The following is a 20,652-nucleotide window of genomic DNA, read 5'->3' as shown; positions in this document are numbered from 1 at the left end:
ATTGATCTATTTTTACTAACACAAGTGAATGGGGTGTTGTCTAGAGGAGGCGAAGGAGATCTATGGAAATTTTCATTTAGATTTTAGTGAAATATTTTGAATGTGGTACTTTACCATCTTACTATCATTATGTGCGTATGTATAGTGAAATATTTTGGGCGTGGTACTTTATCATCTTATACTATCATTATATGCTCAAATTTTATTGTGTATATATATTTACATAGTGGAAAATTTAATTAATATTGATAAAATAAATATATATTTTTAATTATCTATATGAAAATATAAGTTCTATAAATATTATGACCAAAATTATCGTAGCAAGTTACACATATTATACGGTCTCATGCCAATTATGTATGTATTATATGACAGTATCACTCGTTATCATTATGGTTACGTAAGAGTTACACGTTCAGCACTAGGTTACATGATCATGTTATATGTTAGAAGGGAATAACGCGTGAAGTACATAAATATCGACCATTGTCAACTAATCTAAGTAACATAATTGAGATATTTTTCATACTTAAAATAGGTAAACTTCATATATTTAAAAAAAAGGGCTAAAAGAGTATTATCTGCTACCTATATAATTGTGACATTATTATTATAGTTGTAGTTATTAGTTATATTACAGTTACACGTTGGGCAGAACATTGCAAAATTATATTGCATGCCAAAGTGGAATGACGTGCGAAGCACATAAATATCAACCATTGTTGATTTATTTGGATAATCGAGATACTTTTCACTTTTCATACGTAAAAATAACTAAAAGAGTATTCATCCTATATAAGTATGACATAATCATTATAGTTATGTTACAGTTACACAATCGACAGTTCATATGTTGCAGTTACACATCTGACAGTACGTTACATGATCATGTTTGAAAGAGTATTTATCCTGCTACCTATATAATTGTGACATTATTATTATAGTTATATTACAGTTACACGTTGGACAGTACGTTGCAAGATCATATTGCATGCCAAAGTGGAATGATGTGCGAAGCACATAAATATGTACCATTGTCAACTAATTTATTTGGATAATCGAGATACTTTCCACTTTTCATGCGTAAAAATAGCTAAAAAGAGTATCCACCCTATATAAGTATGACATAACCATTATAGTTATGTTACCGTTACACATTCGGCAGTACATATGTTACAGTTACACATTCGACGGTACATATGTTACAGTTACACATTCGACAGTACATCACATGATCATATTTGAAGTCGGCTATATAGTTAGTGCGCGTGTATGCAGATGCTAGCATGGTCAAGACTCAAGAGGGACACCCTAGACCTAATCGCGTCGTTGGGCGCTTGACTCTAGCCTATCAAAACCTTAACCCACTAGCATCTTAATAGCTAGTGGGTGCTAGTGGGTTAAGGTTTTGATAGCACAAGTTAAATTTTCTTCCCGCTGGCATCAAATGTATACCGATGAAAATTTTGATTTGGCATTCAAATAAAATAATAATAACATCACAATAAATTATACCAAAATTCATTGAGATCAAGATATTTTATTAAGTTGAGTAAATTGACAAACTCTTCAATCTTTTATTTAATATAATAATAATAATAATTAAAAAAATGTAATGAACACAAAAAAAATGAAAGAATTGTTTTTTATAAATTAACTAAAATTGAAAATAAAACATAAATGAAAATACATAAGATGAAACAAAATGTTTCGCCACCATTTTGGTATTGAGCCATTATTTATTCTTGCGCACAGCCAACAACATTGGTAGCCAAAAAAGAGCATTTATAACAGTAATGCGAAAACACCAGTTGCCTAGGTCTGCAAATAATATGCAAGTGGCTTTTACACGTTGCAACCATTGGAGGTTCAAACATGTTAGACGAGTACTTACGCGTTGCCTAAAGCACGGGGCTCGAGTGCTGAAGCATTTATGAAAAGCCATTCGAGACACATTCGGCACGTATACTTGAGATCGCCAACAACTAGAGATGTCAAGTGGGCCGGGCCGGGTGAGGCCCGGCGAGATTTGAGCCCAGCCGGGCACAGACCCATATCTATGGCGGGCGGGCCAGGTCTAGGTTTTGGTTTATAGATTGAGCCCAGCCCAAGCCCGGGCCCAGTTGGTAAGTGGGCCGGGCTGGGCCAAGTTGATAATTTTTAATTGTGCTAATTAAACATTAATTAAACTAAAAAAGTGGCTGTTGGAATTTGATTACTCAATATTTATAGCTTGCTTAAATGAATTTATTTTTATATATTTTTAGGGTGTTAAATTGATATTGGTCGAGACATATTTAAATATGTATTGGCAATTCTAGTGAAATTAGTTCACCCTTATTTACAACATTATTAGACATTGTTCATAATGAATAAAAAGATAGAATCGATTGAATATTCTAAGATTTATATAGTATAGTATGTATAAATAACTAATCAATCACTATATTTATCGAACGATATTTGATAGAGATAAATCATTGACAACTAATCTCTATAATTATGTAAATCAAAATTATTATAACACAATCAATTCTGGGATTCACTATTTTTGAAAAAAAAAAGTAAATAACTAATCTATGTAATTATATTTTGTACATATAAATAACTAATCAATCACTATATTTATGGAACTATATTTGAAAGAGATAAATCCTTAACAACTAATCTCAATACATTAATTTATTTCGTTTCTAATTTTGTCAAAATATTGAAACAGACAGTTGTTTTTAATGTAAATCTTGACATTCTTTTTAACCCATATACTAGTCATAATATTTAATTTCTATTGAATTAAAATCACGTAAAATTTTTATATACGCTCCTATGAAATAAGACATATTAAGAAACAAGTTTTACCTATTTGGAAAGAAATGAGGTATACATACTAGTCCACATATATATGGTGCACGTAAAAATTGTTAGATAAAATAAAATATTCATAAATGAATAAAAAAAGGAAATTGTCAAAATATTTTAGACACAAAAAACATACTTTATATCAAAATAAGTTAAATTTAATTATATGTAATATTTATGCAAATCAAAATTATTATAACACAATCAATTCTAGAATTCACTATTTTTTTTAAAAAAAGTAAATAACTAATCTATGTAATTATAGAAAATAAATATACAAATATAAGTGCATAAGTTAGATTCTGTCGGGCCTGGGCGGGGTTTGGGCCGGTCCTGCGCCTGGGCCGGGCTTCGAGTGGGCCTAGGCTCGGGCCGGTCCTGGGTTTGTAAAAAGGCCCAATTGGAGCCCGATTAATCTATTGAGCCCAGCCCAAGCCCGCTTCGTTTCATTGGTGGGCCGGGCTTGGGTCGATCTGACCTATTTGACATCTCTACCAACAACCGATAATTATGCACGACTTCCTTGATATGTTTGACAACATCATAATTGGGAAGTTGTCCATCTGCCGCGAGGGGCACATATACTAGTGATCATGGATCACACTGACCATCACCAACGACTATAGATTTGATATGTGTTCTTCAGAGTCACCGGGTCGAATAATGACATCAAGTATTGAACCACTCCGACATCATCAATAATGTCTTGAAAGGACGGGCGCCCTCTATAAATTACACTGAGCTATTACTTCAAAGACAACATTTACCCAAGGTGGCCGACTTTCACCAAGAAATTTCAGTATCTAACTAACCCCAAAATAGCTCTATTCACCAAAACTAGGAGGCCACAAAGAAAGACGTGAAACACGCATCTGGGGTGCCCCAAGTTCAATTGAACATCATTAAGAGTCTGAGCTGTATGTAGCATAAAAACGTCCTTGCAATATAATGTATGCGTGGATCATAATCTACAATATGCTTATCGAAGATTAAGGGGCCAACATTGATAATTGGAGAACGAAGAAATGGTCGGCTCCTCGATTGCAAGCGACCCTCCCATTTAAGGTGCTCCTCTAGAATTATGAGCGTACGCAACTCGTCATGAGTCGATACGCGATAGAGATCATCATGATCTACTCGTACAAGTTAGTTGAGAAAATCTGGAAACACTTCGGCCACGTCGATTATGTGCAAAACTTTAATTGAATTATGCAATGGTTTTTTATTTGTTTTTTAATTATGTATTTTTAAATTTAGATTATAATTTTTTTAATTGTGCAAGTTTTAGTTATTTTAATAAAATTAAATCATTTATCTTTTATTCATAAATTTTAATTGTTTTAATTATCTAAGAAAAATGTAATAATAAATGTAAATAGTGTTAGCTGCTTTTGCACGAACAAGAATATATATATATATATATAGGTTGTGATCAACGTCGAACCAATTTTAAAGACCGAACTAGAGACCAAATCTGGGCCATTAGATCTAGTTTTTTTGATGAGATATGCTGCTGTGTAAATTTTTCGGTCTTCATTACAAGCCCATTTTACTTCATTGTATAGATTTATTACTTCATTCCGTACGTAATACCTTGAAACTACAACATGTTTTTACTTTCTTCCAGTAGATTTTGAAATGATTCAACATATGTTTCATTTGAATTCATTGACCTGAGTTTTTACTTTATTTACATTAAAAAATGTAATTTATTCAAGTGCGTTTATTACTTCATTCAGAAACGTTATTACTTCATTGGATAAGGTTTTTACTTCATTCCAGTAGGACTTCACATACTTCATTCCAATAATTTATTGCATCATTCCATGTGTTTATTACATCATATCAGCGTTGTGGCGGTGGTGATAGATATTGTAGAGAGAAAGAACGACACGCGACGGCGAAACCGCATTTACGTACTGGAATGAAGTAATAATCCTACTGGACTGAAGTAAAAACCTACTGGAATGAAGTAAAAATCTACTGGAATGAATTTAAATCTTTGTAACATGTTTGTATGACTTATTTACCTTCGGATGAATTAAAATAGGCTCGTGATGAAGGTGAAAATAAATTATAAATTTGTGCCTCTCATCCATAAAAAACTAGATCAAAAAACCCTAATTTGGTATGGTTCGGTGGTTCGGTCTTTAAGAGTGGATTTGTGAATAATGGAACTATATATATATATATATATATATATATATATATATATATAAGATAATCACATGAATAGTTTCTTTCCACGCAGTGAGATGTCAATATTGCCCTTAACTCACAAATATCCATCTATGACTTTATACAATGCAAGTTATATTTGTTATAAAATCAAGACGTATCAGGAATGAACAAGCCACAATTGCAAGAATGAATGAAGAACTTGATTTGTGATAAGTATGGAGTAACACACGATATTGAGAAAACAATGAAAAACTCTTATTGAATATTGATCTTGATACAATGGATTACTCTCTCTTCAAGTAGAAGTAGAGTATATGTAGCTGAGCTAGACTACTACAAAAAAACCGCGCTCAACAGCTCACTAACTACACACTGCAGTTACAAACTAACTCTAACCGAAAATTAACTAATACTTCAACGGCTATGACTGAGCAACGGCTACTTCACAACGGCTACTTCGCCGATCTTGATTAAGCTCGGCTAATCACCGAACTCGATGAAGCTCGGCTAATCACCGAACTCGATTCAGTTCGGCTAACAACCGATATGTAATACCGAACTTGTCATGCAGCGCCGAGCTCGTGGATTCCATCTTCACAATTCTCCACCTGAATCCACAGCTCCTCCACTGCTCAAACTTATAAGATCCTTGCAATACTCAAACTTGTCTTTGCCAAGACATTTTGTTAGCATATCAGCCGGGTAGTCCAAAGTGCTTATCTTCAACACTTTCACTCTTCCTCTCTCAACCTCGTCTCTGATGAAGTGAAGACGAACGTCTATATGTTTGCTACGCTCATGGAAATACTGATGCCGAGCTAAGCAAATTGCAGAACTACTATCACAGAAAATTACCATAGTTCTTTGATTTATCCCAAAATCAGAGATCACACCTTGTATCCAAAAACTCTCTTGCACAGCTGATGTGAGTGCAATGTACTCTGCTTCGGTCGTGGATAAAGCCACAACACTTTGTAAGCCGGACTTCCAACTTATAACAGAACCATACAAAGTAAACAAATATCCAGACTGAGACTTGCGGTTGTCCAGATTAGTTGCATAATCAGAGTCGCAATACCCTTGAACAGCTTCCTCACCCTCCTTATGACTTCCCTTGAACAAGATCCCACAGCTCCTAGAACTCTTCAAGTACCTGAGAGTCCACTTGAGTGCATTCCAGTGCTCCTTTCCCGGATCAGCCATGTATCTACTTGTGACTGAGATGGCATGTGCAAGGTCTGGCCTTGTACAAATCATGGTATACATGACGCTTCCAACAATATTCGAGTAAGGAATTTGCTTCATCTCCAAAACTTCTTGCTCAGTTCTCGGAGACTGCTCCTTTGACAGTTTGAAGCTTTGTGACAGAGGAGTGGAGGCTGCCTTAGTATTTTCCATGTTAAACTTCTTCAAGATCTTCTCAATATACTCTGACTGAGATAGCAACAGTAACTTCTTGCTCCTATCTCTCAAGATATTCATCCCCAAAATCCTTCTAGCTTCACCCAAGTCTTTCATTTCAAAACTTTTCTGTAAATCAGCTTTGATCTTCTGGATTTCAGCCACAGATGGACCAGCTAGTAACATGTCATCTACGTAGAGCAAGAGGTATGCTACAGGAGTATCTCCAGCCTTCTTGATGTATATACAATCATCATACTCAGACCTGAGAAAACCATGAATAACCATCTGCTCATTGAACTTCTTGTTCCACTGCCTTGGGCTTTGTTTCAAGCCATATAAACTCTTCTTCAACAAGCAGACTTTGTTCTCCTCTCCCTTCTTTATAAATCCCTCAGGCTGACTCATGAATACGGTTTCCTCAAGGTCCCCATTAAGGAATGCAGTCTTGACATCAAGCTGCTGCAATTCCCAGTTTCTGTGGTTCACAACAGCAAGTAAAATCCTTATTGAGGTGTGCTTTACCACTGGAGCAAATACTTCTGTGAAATCAATACCTTCTTCTTGTGTAAAGCCTCTAGCTACCAACCGAGCCTTAAACCTGATCCTACCTTTATCTGTTGTCTCCACCTTTTTCTTGAAGATCCACTTACAACTTATGAGTTTTCTATCCTTAGATTCTTGCTTCAAGCTGCTTTTATCCACAAGAACCCAAGTGTTATTCTTGAGTAAAGAGTTCATCTCCTCATTCATAGCCTCTATCCATCTTTCTCTGTCCTTGCTCACCATTGCTTCTTTGTAAGACTGAGGATCCGCATACTCCAGATTTTCAGCAGCACACAATGCATAGTATACCACATCTGCTTCAGCATACCGAGCTGGCTTCCTTATATTTTCTCTCCTTACTCTGTCTCTAGCAAGTTGGTAATTCCTTAGGTTGCCATCAGCAGACTGCGGATTTACTCCACCTTGATCAGAAATGGAGTCTCCTTGTTGCTCATCACTGAGCTCATCACTCTCTGAATCACTGTCACGCGCAGATGGATTCAGGCTTAGCTTCCCTAGCTCCACCTCAAACATATCATAGGGAATTTGATCTTTCTGTTTTCCCTTGCTCAAGTAAGGCATCTGGTCTTCAATGAAAACCACATCCCTACTCAATACAACCTTCTGATTACCAGGCTCAACACTCCATAGCCTATAACCTTTCACCCCCTTCTGATACCCCAGCATCACACACTTTATTGCCCGAGGCTCAAGCTTACTCTTTCTGTCATGTGCATATGCTGCACATCCGAAAACCCTGAACTTTGAGTAGTCACCATGAGTCCCATACCACCTATAATCTGGTGTATCTGACTTTAGGCTAGAAGAGGGACATTTGTTGATAAGATATGCAGCAGTACAAACTGCTTCTCCCCAGAATTTACTGCTCAGACCAGAAGCGAAAAGGAGACACCGAACTCTTTCCAAGATTGTTCGATTCATTCTTTCAACAACCCCATTTTGTTGGGGATTTGTGGGTACTGTCCTATGACGCTTGATCCCTTTCTCCTTACAAAACTCATCAAAATCTCTAGAAAGAAACTCCATTCCATTGTCTGTTCTAAGACACTTCACCTTGCTGTCTTTCTCAAGCTCTACCTCCAAGCACCAATTCTTGAACTTAGAGAAAGTGTCTGATTTTTCTTTTAGGATATAAACCCATAGCTTCCTTGAATAATCATCTACAATTGCCAGATAGTACTTCCCTCCACCAAGAGTGGTTACTGGAGCTGGCCCCCATAAGTCAGCATGGATATACTCTAAAGGAGATGTAGATAAATGCATACCAGATGGATATGGCTTCTTCTTTGATTTGCTCAAGATGCACTGTTCACAGGAACCAAGGTTGCTTGATGTGTTTCCAGAAATAAGACCTTTCTTGGCTAGTTCTTTGAGGCTTCCTTCAGCTGGATGTCCCATCCGTAGATGCCATAGATTCAAGTTTTCAGCAGCCACAGCATTTGAATCACCAATCACAACCTCTCCAATCAGATAGTACAGGCTGTTTCTCCTTTCTGCAGTCATAACCATCTGATCTCCTTTCTTGATCATCATCTTGCCTTCATGAGATGAGAATGAAAACCCCTTTACTTCCAACAAGCCTAATGATATGAGATTCCTCTTAATCTCAGGAATGTACCTCACATCACTGAGCAATTTCACAGATCCATCCATCATTTTGAATTTTATCTTTCCTATTCCTCTAACATTGCAGACTTGGTTGTTCCCTAAGAGCACCGTTCCAGTAGCAGGACTTAGATCTTGGAACCAATGTTCATGTGGGCACATATGAAAACTACACCCCGAATCCATTATCCAAGATCCGCTAACTCCACCATCCATTACATTCATGATTTCTGGAAGCTCTACTCGCTCAACACAATCCGCATTGTTCAGTTTCTTCCCCTCAGATGCTTGCTTCTTTTTCCAAGCAAAGCAATCGTTCTTGAGGTGTCCTGGTTTCTTACACCAGAAACAGGATCTTGACTCCTTTACTTCAGAGCTTGAAGGCTTAGAAATCTCAAATTTCTTCTTGAATTTTGGCTTCTTGAACTTCTTGATGTGTAGGCTCTCAGCTGCACTCTCTTGAGATCTTGAAGCACCTTTCTGCAATTCCTTTGCTCTCAATGCGGCCTTTACTTCAGATAAGGTGATGGTTTTCTCCCTCCCATACACCATCGCATCTCGAAGATGATCAAAATTCTTTGGCAACGCGTTGAGCAGCAGGATAGCTTGGTCTTCATCTCCTATAGTGACATCTATGTTTTCAAGATCATCAATCATCTTCGAAAACTCCTCCATTTGTTCACAAATGCCTTTATCTTCCTGGAATCTATAGGCGTATAACCTCTGCTTCATGCACAACCTGTTAGCAAGAGAGCGAGTCAAATAAAGACTCTCCAATTTTGCTATCACGCCTGCTGCAGTGGTTTCTTTTGCCACTTCTCGTAGCACCTTATCGCCTAAACAAAGGATCACAACACTGTGAGCCTTAGCTTGAATTTCTGCCAACTTGGCCGCAGCCTTCTCATCCAACTCGGCCTTCCCTTCATCACCTTCCTTTTTCTTTTCAAGGGCAGCAGACAACCCCTGCTGGATCAACATTGCACGAATCTTCATTCGCCAAAGTCCAAAGTCGTTGGAACCGGTGAATTTTTCAGCCTCTAGCCTTGCAGTAGCCATTCTTCAAACGGATGATGTGCAGTAGCAGAAATAACCTCAAAACAGCCAGGAAACAATTTCAATTGCCTAAGCTTTGTTCTTCGTTCCCACAGACGGCGCCACTTGTTATAAAATCAAGACGTATCAGGAATGAACAAGCCACAATTGCAAGAATGAATGAAGAACTTGATTTGTGATAAGTATGGAGTAACACACGATATTGAGAAAACAATGAAAAACTCTTATTGAATATTGATCTTGATACAATGGATTACTCTCTCTTCAAGTAGAAGTAGAGTATATGTAGCTGAGCTAGACTACTACAAAAAACCGCGCTCAACAGCTCACTAACTACACACTGCAGTTACAAACTAACTCTAACCGAAAATTAACTAATACTTCAACGGCTATGACTGAGCAACGGCTACTTCACAACGGCTACTTCGCCGATCTTGATTAAGCTCGGCTAATCACCGAACTCGATGAAGCTCGGCTAATCACCGAACTCGATTCAGTTCGGCTAACAACCGATATGTAATACCGAACTTGTCATGCAGCGCCGAGCTCGTGGATTCCATCTTCACAATATTAATCATAATTATTTTGACAAGTTCTTAAGACATTATAAGTATCTTAAATTATACTCTCCGTCCCTCAAGAATATGCACTCTTTCCTTTTTAGTTCATCTCACGAGAATATACACTTTTTAATTATGGAAAGTCTTTTCTCTCTAATAAGGTGAGACTCATTCTCCAATAACAATACTTTATTTACTTTTTCTCTCTATATCTCTCTTACTTTATCAATTTTACATTAAAACTCGTACCGACCCCAAAGTGCATATTCTTTGGGGACGAAGGGAGTACTAGTATTAAATTGGTGGAGCTTATAAGCTCTCTTCGATCTACCAAACAACCTAAGTAGCAACACAACAAATCAAGTTTTGATTTTTATAAATTTTGTAAAATTAAAAATCCCAATAATATTTTTAAATGTATTAAAATCAAACTAAATATATAAAACAAAACGAACAACGTTAAAAGTGCGTCGGACATGGATAGTGCTCATATAAGTTGGTCACATAAGTACGTGTAGCATATCATTTCCCAATATATTAAATCCAAATATATATTAAATGCAAATATCCTTAAGTTGGTGCAACAATATAACTTTGTCACGACATAAGTGTGAGGAGAATAAGTTTACCACAACAGATAGAATAGAATCATTGAATTTGGTACAATAGTATTCAAGTAGCACATTTTTATATCGTTGTAGTTGTAATGGAATTGAATTTGTGATTGTTGCCTCGATTTCTGCAAATTACCAACTTGCGTTTGTGTGCGACAGTACATCGTATGCGTTCCACAAACCAAAATCCCTTCCCTTTATAATCAATCAACATTCAACAAACTTGTTTTATTAGTAGTATCCCATTAATTTGTTATCTTTAACAACACCTTCAAATAACCCTAGTTTTTCAAGTGAAAAATATTTTTTTATTTGCAGAAGCAGGTCTATAATAGAGCTGCAATATTTTTTCTCTAATAATTAATAGATTCGGTTTTTGTAATTTATTTACTACCTAATCGTTTTGAAAAAAAATTAAGTTCAGAAAAATATGCATCAACACTCAATTATATTAAAATGGGCTGGGGTCCACATGAGATTGGATGAAAACGAGGGATATACAATGAACTTAGAAATTGAGTATATGAAATGATTAAATACGGTGGTTTATATGGTATGCAGAATAAAAGAAATGACCATTGCCTTCATTCAATTTCTATGTTTGATATATAGAAATAAGTTTCGAAATGAAATAATATCATTTTATATTATTAAATTATCTTTTATTATAGCATAAAATTTCCAGCATTATTTAGCATCTCTATCGAACTTGGATTGTTGGATTACGTTAAAATTTGACTCTTTTTTTTAATAAATATTACTACCTCCGTCCCACATTAAGTGTCACATTTAGTGCGAGCGCATATTTTATGAAATGTAAAGAAAAATGTGTTGAATAAGTAAGTGGACTATGAGTCTCACTTATATATATATATATATATATATATATATATATATATATATATATATATATTAGTTTTATAATCAAATGTGAGTAGAATTGGTTGGTAGAAGAATGTAGGATCTACTTACCATTCATGTTAAAAGTGAAATGTGACTCTTATCATGGGACGGATCGAAATGACAAAATGTGACACTTAATGTGGGACGGAGGTAGTATGAAATTAATGAAAGAATAAACATTTATTTTTGGTCTGCGAACTTTGTTAAGGTATTATTTTTGGTACTTAACGTTTCAAAATAGCATTCGAGGTTCATAAATTTTGATTCAATATTATAAAAGCTACTTTTTCACTACTTCAAAAAAATTTGGATAAAAATACCTCAAGGTTATGGAGGAAATTTCAATCTATTTACATATTTGTTTCTTTTTAGGTGAAATATGCAAATATAAATCTTGCGGTATCTTAAAAAGAGTTATGCATTGTACTATAAAAAAATATTGGTGATTGCATATATTGGGTCGGCGGATTGTATGGGTTGCCAAGTTTGGGCCTTCTGCTCAAGGCCCATTTGGAGGGGAATGGTATCGCCACCTTTTATTTTCTTCTCTTATTTGCTTATTCTCTATTGCTCATGAGCGCTACTATTACTCATGTTCTAAATTAATCCAAAGAATAAAAGTTAGTACTACATAAATAGTAAGATTCAGCCTGATCATTGATAAGGACCTGATATTCTATTTTATTTCGAAAAGGAGCTGATATTCTCTCCGTATATTTATTTAATTTATTTATATTTAAGTATTATTTAGTTGTTATAATTTTATTTACTTTTCATAGTGGTTAGGATTTGATTTGCTTTTTTATTTGATTTCTTAATTTATAGAAGATCTTTTTGTACCACATATATTATAAATATGTGTGGAATCTTTTATTATTATCAAGCAGAATGAATTAAATTAATATTTATCATTCTCTCGATCCCGGTTTTTCTTTATAGAGAAAATCGATATGTCTCACAATCTCTCTCAAATTAACGCCAATCACCACTTTTCTTCAAGATAGGCAATTAAAGCCTATCAAATCATCTATTTGAAAGAATTATACAAAGACAAGGATTAGTTGAAAGCACGCAGCTACACATTGCGATAATCAATACGACGTCTAATTTTCAACCAACTTATATTACTTATTTACTGATTTCTTTTCGTACTAGAAAAAAAAAAAAGCAATTCCAGAGTATGCTTGATTTAATTTGTGAAAAAAAATCAAAATTGCAGGTGCAATTTTATACAATAATTAAAGTACAATTTCTTATAACAAGTAGTACTATAATTATATTGAACATAACTTACATAAGTGGGTGAGATGTTTTGAGGCTAAAACATAAAAAAATGTAAATAATCGAATCAGTTATCTGCAATTACAGAACTTCTAATTGTTGGAAAAAGAAGGGAAACGGAAAAGGCGAATAAAAGACGATAGAGAAAACGGAGAAAGAAGAGAGACATGTGTACATCGACATGTTTCATTATTAATTATTTGCAGTTTTGTTCATTTTTTAGAAGTGAAAGTTATATAAGCCTACAAAATAAACTAATTAACCTAAACTGTTTAGCCTAATTAAGTGACTGGCCTAATATCTCTAGAAATACAAAAAAGGCAAGTGTGATTAATTGGATAATAGCTTGAAGTTGTGAATTGGATCCTAGGATTCTATATTCTTTCGTATCATCTTTTTACATTATATTTAATTGCTTAAGTTTTACTTATTTTTAATTTGAATTTGTTTAACTAGCTGTTTTAGAACAAAAATCCAATTTGATTGTTTATATAAGAGTTGAAGTTGGTCCGTACTAATTAAGTTAGACACATTAATTTCTGTGTGATATTATACTTTGGTGCATTAGTCCGTACACTAATAAAGTATCTTAATAGTGATAAAATAAAAACGAGTCAATAAGGAATGATATAAATAATTTTTATATTAAAATAATAATTTTTAAATTATCACACACCATGTGAATCCAATAAAATATGATTAAAGGCAGTTAAGGCTTAATTTTCATTTGAATACAACTCTGTCATAATATTACTATTGTATATATAAATATTATGAGAAATGATATGCTACCTACTTTATGTGAGCACCGATCTCGTTTGACGCACGTTTAGTGTTGTTCGTCTCGATTTTATATATTTAGTTTGATTCTAATACATTAAAAATTGTTATTGAGATTTTTAATTTCACAAAAATTATAAAAATCATAGCTCGATTTGCTCGTTTTCTCTATAATTTCAAATAAATTAATAAAATAACAAATTAAGCTTTGATTTTTATGAATTTTGTGAAATTAAAAATTTCAATAACAGTTTTTAATGTATTAAAATCAAATTAAATATATAAATCAAAACGAACAATGTTAAAAGGGCGTCAAACAAGATCAGTGCTCATATATGGAGCTCACATAAAGTATATAGCATATTATTCCTATGCGTACTACCGAATAAAGAACACTTTCGTAAGTGCATTCTTTGAATAGCAAAAGCTACTAACATACTATAACTAATGATGACAAAATTTGAATAAAAAATAAAAAATATATCGACAATAATCGATGAACGTCACCAGCACTAATCAACTACTAAGTCGTCTTAGGAATTTGGGTAATTATTGTGAATATGCCATCATCCTTATCTTAATCGCTTTTTCTTTCTACTTTCTCAAATATAAAATGATAAACCCTACCATTTTTTCCATCCCTCCAATAAACTCATCTCAATTGCTAATCAAATGCTAATGATAAGTTATTCTATCTCGAGTTTGTGAAGTGAAAAGTAAAAGGTTTGTATAATTTGTTTGATTTTTGTGGTCAGGGTTAGAAATATAGTAAATCGATGCTTTATTTGGTAGTTACGTATATTTTCAGAACGACAGAAATCATAATAAATTTGATAATACGAATCATATATAGTAGTGTTTCTCAGTGACGCCAATTTGTGCTCGTATATCCACAAATTATATTTAATTGATTCATTATTTTCTTGAATAAATGTCAATTAATTATATGGCTGTTTGGTGTGACGATAGAGGTGAACATTTGGGGTTCATTTTGCAGAAATAGAATCGAACTGAAAATTCATTTTTTTTAAATGAATACCGAATCAAATCAAATTATTCAAAACATCGAAATTCAAACTAAAAAAATTGAAATAGTACAAATATATTCTAAAAAAATGAAAATTCAAAAATCATTCTTTCCTGAATTTACATCAAAGAATATATTGTACTGTCAACAATTTAACATATCAACAATCTTAATAAAATTTAAATATCATCCTTTAACAGATAGTATATTATTAAATTTAGCTTTTTTTCTTCATTTTTTATATATCCAAACACAAAAATTATTATTTGGCCAAAAATTAAATCAAATCTAAACCAAATCCAAAAAACTAACAAAATTTTGAATTGGTATACATATAATTTTTGGATATTTTGCTGACCTTTATAAATCGGTCTGCACCAGCAAATATCATCATCTCTTTCTTCATTATATTAAACTACACATATCACATATATGTCTTCAATTCGGGAAATTGGCATATGTATATTACAACCGTTCAATTATTATAAATATTTAATTTGGAAGATGTGCTATATATGAAATGATTATTTTAGTTTAGAACTTTATCAAAGAAATTGATGTTGCAATTGTGACCACATATATGATCACTAATAAAATAATACTAATTTAAAAATATCTGGTCATGATAAAAGTAACATTAACTTTAAAAAAAGGCATAATCATGAATATAAATGTGTGCCTCTTGCCTTTATAACTGCTTTATGAAAAGCGACATGACATGAAGCAAGTACAATATTTGATGAGGTTGTGAGGTCACGGACATGGGTTTCTAAAACATTGGATTCGCATATGTCATATTGCTTTAAATATTTCATGAATGTGTCATCTTCCACTGTAAAAAGCCTTTCATGTAGTAGTACCTTTCGTAGTCAGATAATGAAACGGTTGATGTTACAATAAAGTCTAATTTTACTCCCTTACCTTTGGTCTAAAATTCTTTTTGATTCTTTACATTAAGTTTGTAATCTTTTGATCGCTAACATATTGTTTTAGTATCTTTTTTATCCCAAACATATTGTTTTGATCCAAAATAACCATTTTCTATTAAAGTTAACAGTCAAAATGTTTGATTAATTTAATAACTTAATTATAATCTAGGACTTAAAGTCCAATTTTGATCTCGTACATTTTCCATAAAATTCTTTTCGGATCCCATATATTAAGTTTGTGACCTTGTTTGAGATAAAAATGTATCAAAACAATATGTTATGGACCAAAAGGTCATAAACTTAATGTAAGGGACCAAAATTGGATTTTAGTATAATTTTTATACAGTAATTAATTATGTAACTTCAAATTGAAGGATTTAAATTACAAACTTTTATGCCAGGATTTCACATGAATTCAAAGATTTCAAGTTCATTTAAGAGTTTCAAAGAATAGTACACATAGCTAATTTAAGATAGAGTTAGCTAATTTTATGTTAATTAGTTAATATGGATAATGATGAGTTAAATTTTATTTTCTTAAAAGATAGCTGTGCAAAATGAGGATGAATAAAGTGCAAATGAAATGTGTCGAATAAAAGAAAGATAAGAAAGACAAGTATAAAGGAAATGTGTGCACTAATAGTCACAAACCGTTCATTCTCTAGCAGTACACGATGATAATATTTATAGCATCATTAACCTCGATCAGGATCTAGGCCCTAAGTTTCTTCCACGTCATTATTCCTAATTTTCTGAGTCAGGCCACAATTCCTATAACTCTATAGACTCCATCCAGATTCCAACTATTAAATTACACTAGTTAAAATTATAAGCTATTTTTACGGTAATCTCTATTCGTTTACGGTATTACTTGGTCAATATAAACGTCTTCCGAATATTCAAAACAAGGGAAAGGGAAATAGAAGTGAGGAAAAAGATGATGCCACATGCATCAATTAAGTACATTATCCTCTCATAGAGTTTGTAGAATTTCAAATTTAATTTTTTAGAGAGTAAATATTTTTCTTTGCTAATTGGTCTGTCCACTAATCTTTTGACACTTGACAGCAGCATATTGATGGAAGTAGTAAAAGAATAAGTCAATCACAAAATTAAGTTGATTGGTAGTATATACTAGTACCCAAATAGTGGCCTCTATGCAGTTGTTAAAAGGGTGAGAGAAATTGGCACTTTATACTAAGATAGATGTATTATGTATACCTCTTGTCAATTGTCATACCACACTAGTTAATTAGTTCTTTGAGTTCTTTTAAGGGGTTTTTTTGTGGTCATGAGAAGAAGTAGGAGTATAAAAGTACTAATGAATTTTGGGAAGATAGACAAAGCAAATAAGAAGATCATGTGCAATATTATCCTATCCCCTTTGTTTTTTTTTACATGCAAACTCTCTAACAAGTAGAGTTGATGTGTGCGAATCTTTCAAATTGTAGTGCCAAATTGAGAAAGAAACCTTTGTACATGATCTCAACCGACCTAACTAATTCCTAAGAGAGGTAGACTTCCAACTCATATCAATTCCCCAACTATATTAACAAACCAAATCTTGTTACAAGAAGAAAAGGGGAAATTAATCTGAATCAACATGAATATGCAACCTTTTGGTGGACTCTATCTCTCAAAATGCCATTGTAAAGGGCCACTCTATTGGCTGGCATTTCTTGAATTCTCCCACCTTTGCTTAAAGTGGTTGAATTTGAATATTTATTGAAATTAGCTTTCTGTGATTTCCTGTATTCTTCGCTGTTTCCTCTTGGGTCCACCACATCTTCTGCAAAGTGCACCTTCTTCTTCTTCTTTTTCTTTCTTTTCTTCCCCTCATCTGTACACATGCACTACATTTATTCATTTTTATAATAATTTTATTGGATTTTTTTTATAAATAATACTCCAAATACCACGTAAACCAATAACACATTGCATAACATGGTATTGATAAAATGCAAACTCTAAATATTGTACAAACTCCAAATATGATATGGACCATTAGAAAATGAACCGATGACAAAATAACATTAACAGAAAATATGTCAACACAACATTAATCATTGACATTATGTTGACATTTTTTATTGTTATTATTTTATCATCTATTGACATTTTATAACGATTCAGATTATGGAGTTTGTATAATATTTAGAATTTGCATTTAATTATATTCTTTACCCAACATAGTGTCCAAATAAAATACAATATACTACTATAAATCATTGCACATACACAAAAACAAACACATAGATTAATATCCATGATTCTTGGACAAATAAATTGAACATTCGAGATCAGTTTCCCTACTCCAAAAATGTTGTCTTTTCATTACCCGTTTAGAAGCAAACTATATATTTTTAAATATTTGTAGAAGCACAAAATAAATTGAATTCGGGAAAATTAAAGTTGATACAAATACATACCTGAAGAAGAGATGATGCTAGATGGTGGCAGTGAATAATTGACAGTCGACGACGGCGGCTTCTGGTGGCGGCGAGCGGCGAGAAGAATTACTGTGCCGGAAACCGCCATGGCGGTGGCCAACACCACGCTCTGTGCTGATAGGATCGAAGACATATATGAGAGAGAGAGTTGGTATTGGAATTGGAATTGGAATTGGAATTGGAATTGGAATTGGATGAGAGATGGAGAAGAGAGGGACAATGGTTGTTGATTTAATGTGGTAGTTTGGCTGATGCAGTTTTTTAATTGCTTTTAACATTTGTTGGTCATTTTTCATTAGTGTTATCTAAGTACGTTGAAGGGTTCATTAGTCTTTTATAATCATATTGGTTTGCCCAGGAATTAAAAAGTCAAGAAGTCGCTATTTTTTGGTTGTTAGAATAAAGGTTTCAATTCAGTAACTATTCACCGATTGATATATAGAAATATCGGAGGATAAGATAATTGATTTAAGGATTCAAATTTGCTTTATACCTAGAAATTAATCTTCTAACTATTTGATTAAGGATGGATGGGTGTGATGACATTCGATTACACTATTTAGTACTCCATCGGGCCCAAGAAAGTTGAGTCACTTCTTTTTTACACTCATTTTAAAAAAGTAGTACTAATATATAGTTAGAGTGAGTAAATACTAAAGTAAAAGCGAGAATAATGTAGATACGAGTATTCTCTATATTATTCTCATTTTTACTTTACTATTTACCTATTCTAACTATTTATTAGTACTACTATTAATATAGTGCTCCCTCCGTTCAACGGTAGTAAATGGATTTCTTTTCGGCACGTGATTTAAGAGAAAATGTGTGTTAAGTGAGGTAAGTTAAGGATGGAATAAATAGAAAATGGAAAAGGTAGAGAGATGAAGAGAGAATAAAGTAAGAGAGAGTAAAGTAAATGAGAAGAAATGTGTTGACTTTTACTAAAAAAATGAAATCTCCACTATTATATAATGTACCAAAATAACTAAGGGTGTCCACTATAAGGTGGACACGCCCAATAGCCCCGCCCCAATTTTTTATCCATAGCCCCAATTTTTTGTCCATAGCCCCAAAATTCTATTTCCGCCACTATAGTGGACAACTCCAATAGCCCCCAAATTTTATAATCAACTTTCATTTTATAATATATCAAGTAATTATTAACAAATTTATCGGGCTCTTAGTGGATTAGAAAAGGCCGACTATACGAATTAAAAATAAAAATAAAAATAAAAATAAAAATAAAAATAAAAATAAAAATAAAAATAAAAATAAAAATTGTCCGCCGATGAGTAATGGTGAGAGGGATCAGAGCCTCCGCATCCTCCGCCAAACGGGCCGCTACCTCCTGGGCGGCCTGGTGTTGCACCTGTTGAATCAGAGCATTCCAGTTGTCTCTCCACAAATTGTTCATTTCCGACCCCAAATTGTAGTGAGAGAAATTTGTATAGATGTTGTGTTTGAATGGTGTGAAAATAATGAATGGAGTGGAGTGTATTAGGTGAATTGAAATGTAAAAAAAATATATATATTCGCATGCAATAGCCGCGGCTTCATCTTCGTGCCACTATAGGCGCCGCGCCTATAGGCGCGGCTATAGCCCCCTCGCCGCGTCCGCCGTCCCTCCCCTCACCCGCCGCGTCCACCCTCGCGGCGGACACCCCATCCACTATAATCGCCGCGCCTTCCGCCCCGCCATCGCCCCGCTCGCGGCGACCGCCGCGTCCACCTTATAGTGGACGCTCTAAATGTCTATATTAATATGGAACAGAGAGAGTATGCAGAACCATAATCTTGGCTTAGGTGAGATACATGCTGATAGTGCCACTTTCCACCTCCAACGGGTAAGATTTGGGAATCAAACTTCGTCACTCTCTCATTCTTAAAATATGTAAAATTTAAATAAAGTAAGATAAAAAACTACCAAAAGTTCAAATTATCTTCTAGCCTATTTAATTTATACTTGATAAAAAAGCTAAAACTTCTTCTAAAAGAAGCACGCACGCACGTAATGCCATTATTTTTCAAAAAATTAAATGAAAAGTAGCTAAGGATAGGAATGGTGGTTGTGTGTGTAAGCATATAGGAAAATTTAGTTACACCAGTGATCGATTAAAGTGAAATGTCGCCTATCTCCGCCCTTACGTAAGTCCAGTCCCCACCAACTTTCCTTTTACTTAATATGAAAAATATATATCCACGATAAATAATTTTATTTCCCATTTTAGACGGTCTGATCTTTATTTAATTACTACTATAATTTTATATCTAAAATAGGTGAATCTCCTTTTACATTATCAATACTTTAATTATATTTTTTTATTTATCTCTCTTTTATTGCATAAAATTGTGTCATTACTAATAAAATTATTTTTTAAACACGAATGTATAGTATACTATTTTTTTAATCGGCAAATGTATTTTTAGGTACTTCCTAAT

The 20,652-nt window shown here is 33.6% G+C and overlaps 1 protein-coding gene across 1 annotated transcript; it reads right to left on the bottom strand.

Annotated features, from left to right (window-relative positions):
• Window positions 1–17,111: 17,111 nt before the first annotated feature.
• Window positions 17,112–18,537, bottom strand: LOC121806989. The gene is made up of 2 exons (XM_042207173.1): window positions 18,193–18,537; window positions 17,112–17,603 (listed from the first exon to the last, which is right to left on the bottom strand). The coding sequence occupies exons 1-2, from the start codon at window positions 18,344–18,346 to the stop codon at window positions 17,362–17,364; spliced, it is 396 nt and encodes a 131-aa protein (XP_042063107.1). The 5' UTR covers window positions 18,347–18,537; the 3' UTR covers window positions 17,112–17,361.
• Between the last annotated feature and the right edge of the window lie 2,115 nt (window positions 18,538–20,652).

The sequence above is a fragment of the Salvia splendens genome, chromosome 6 (genome assembly GCF_004379255.2).
Source record: "Salvia splendens isolate huo1 chromosome 6, SspV2, whole genome shotgun sequence".
Taxonomy (NCBI): domain Eukaryota; kingdom Viridiplantae; phylum Streptophyta; class Magnoliopsida; order Lamiales; family Lamiaceae; genus Salvia; species Salvia splendens.
The sequence above is the reverse complement of the archived record's forward strand: the minus strand, read 5'-3'. Positions and strand labels throughout refer to the sequence as shown.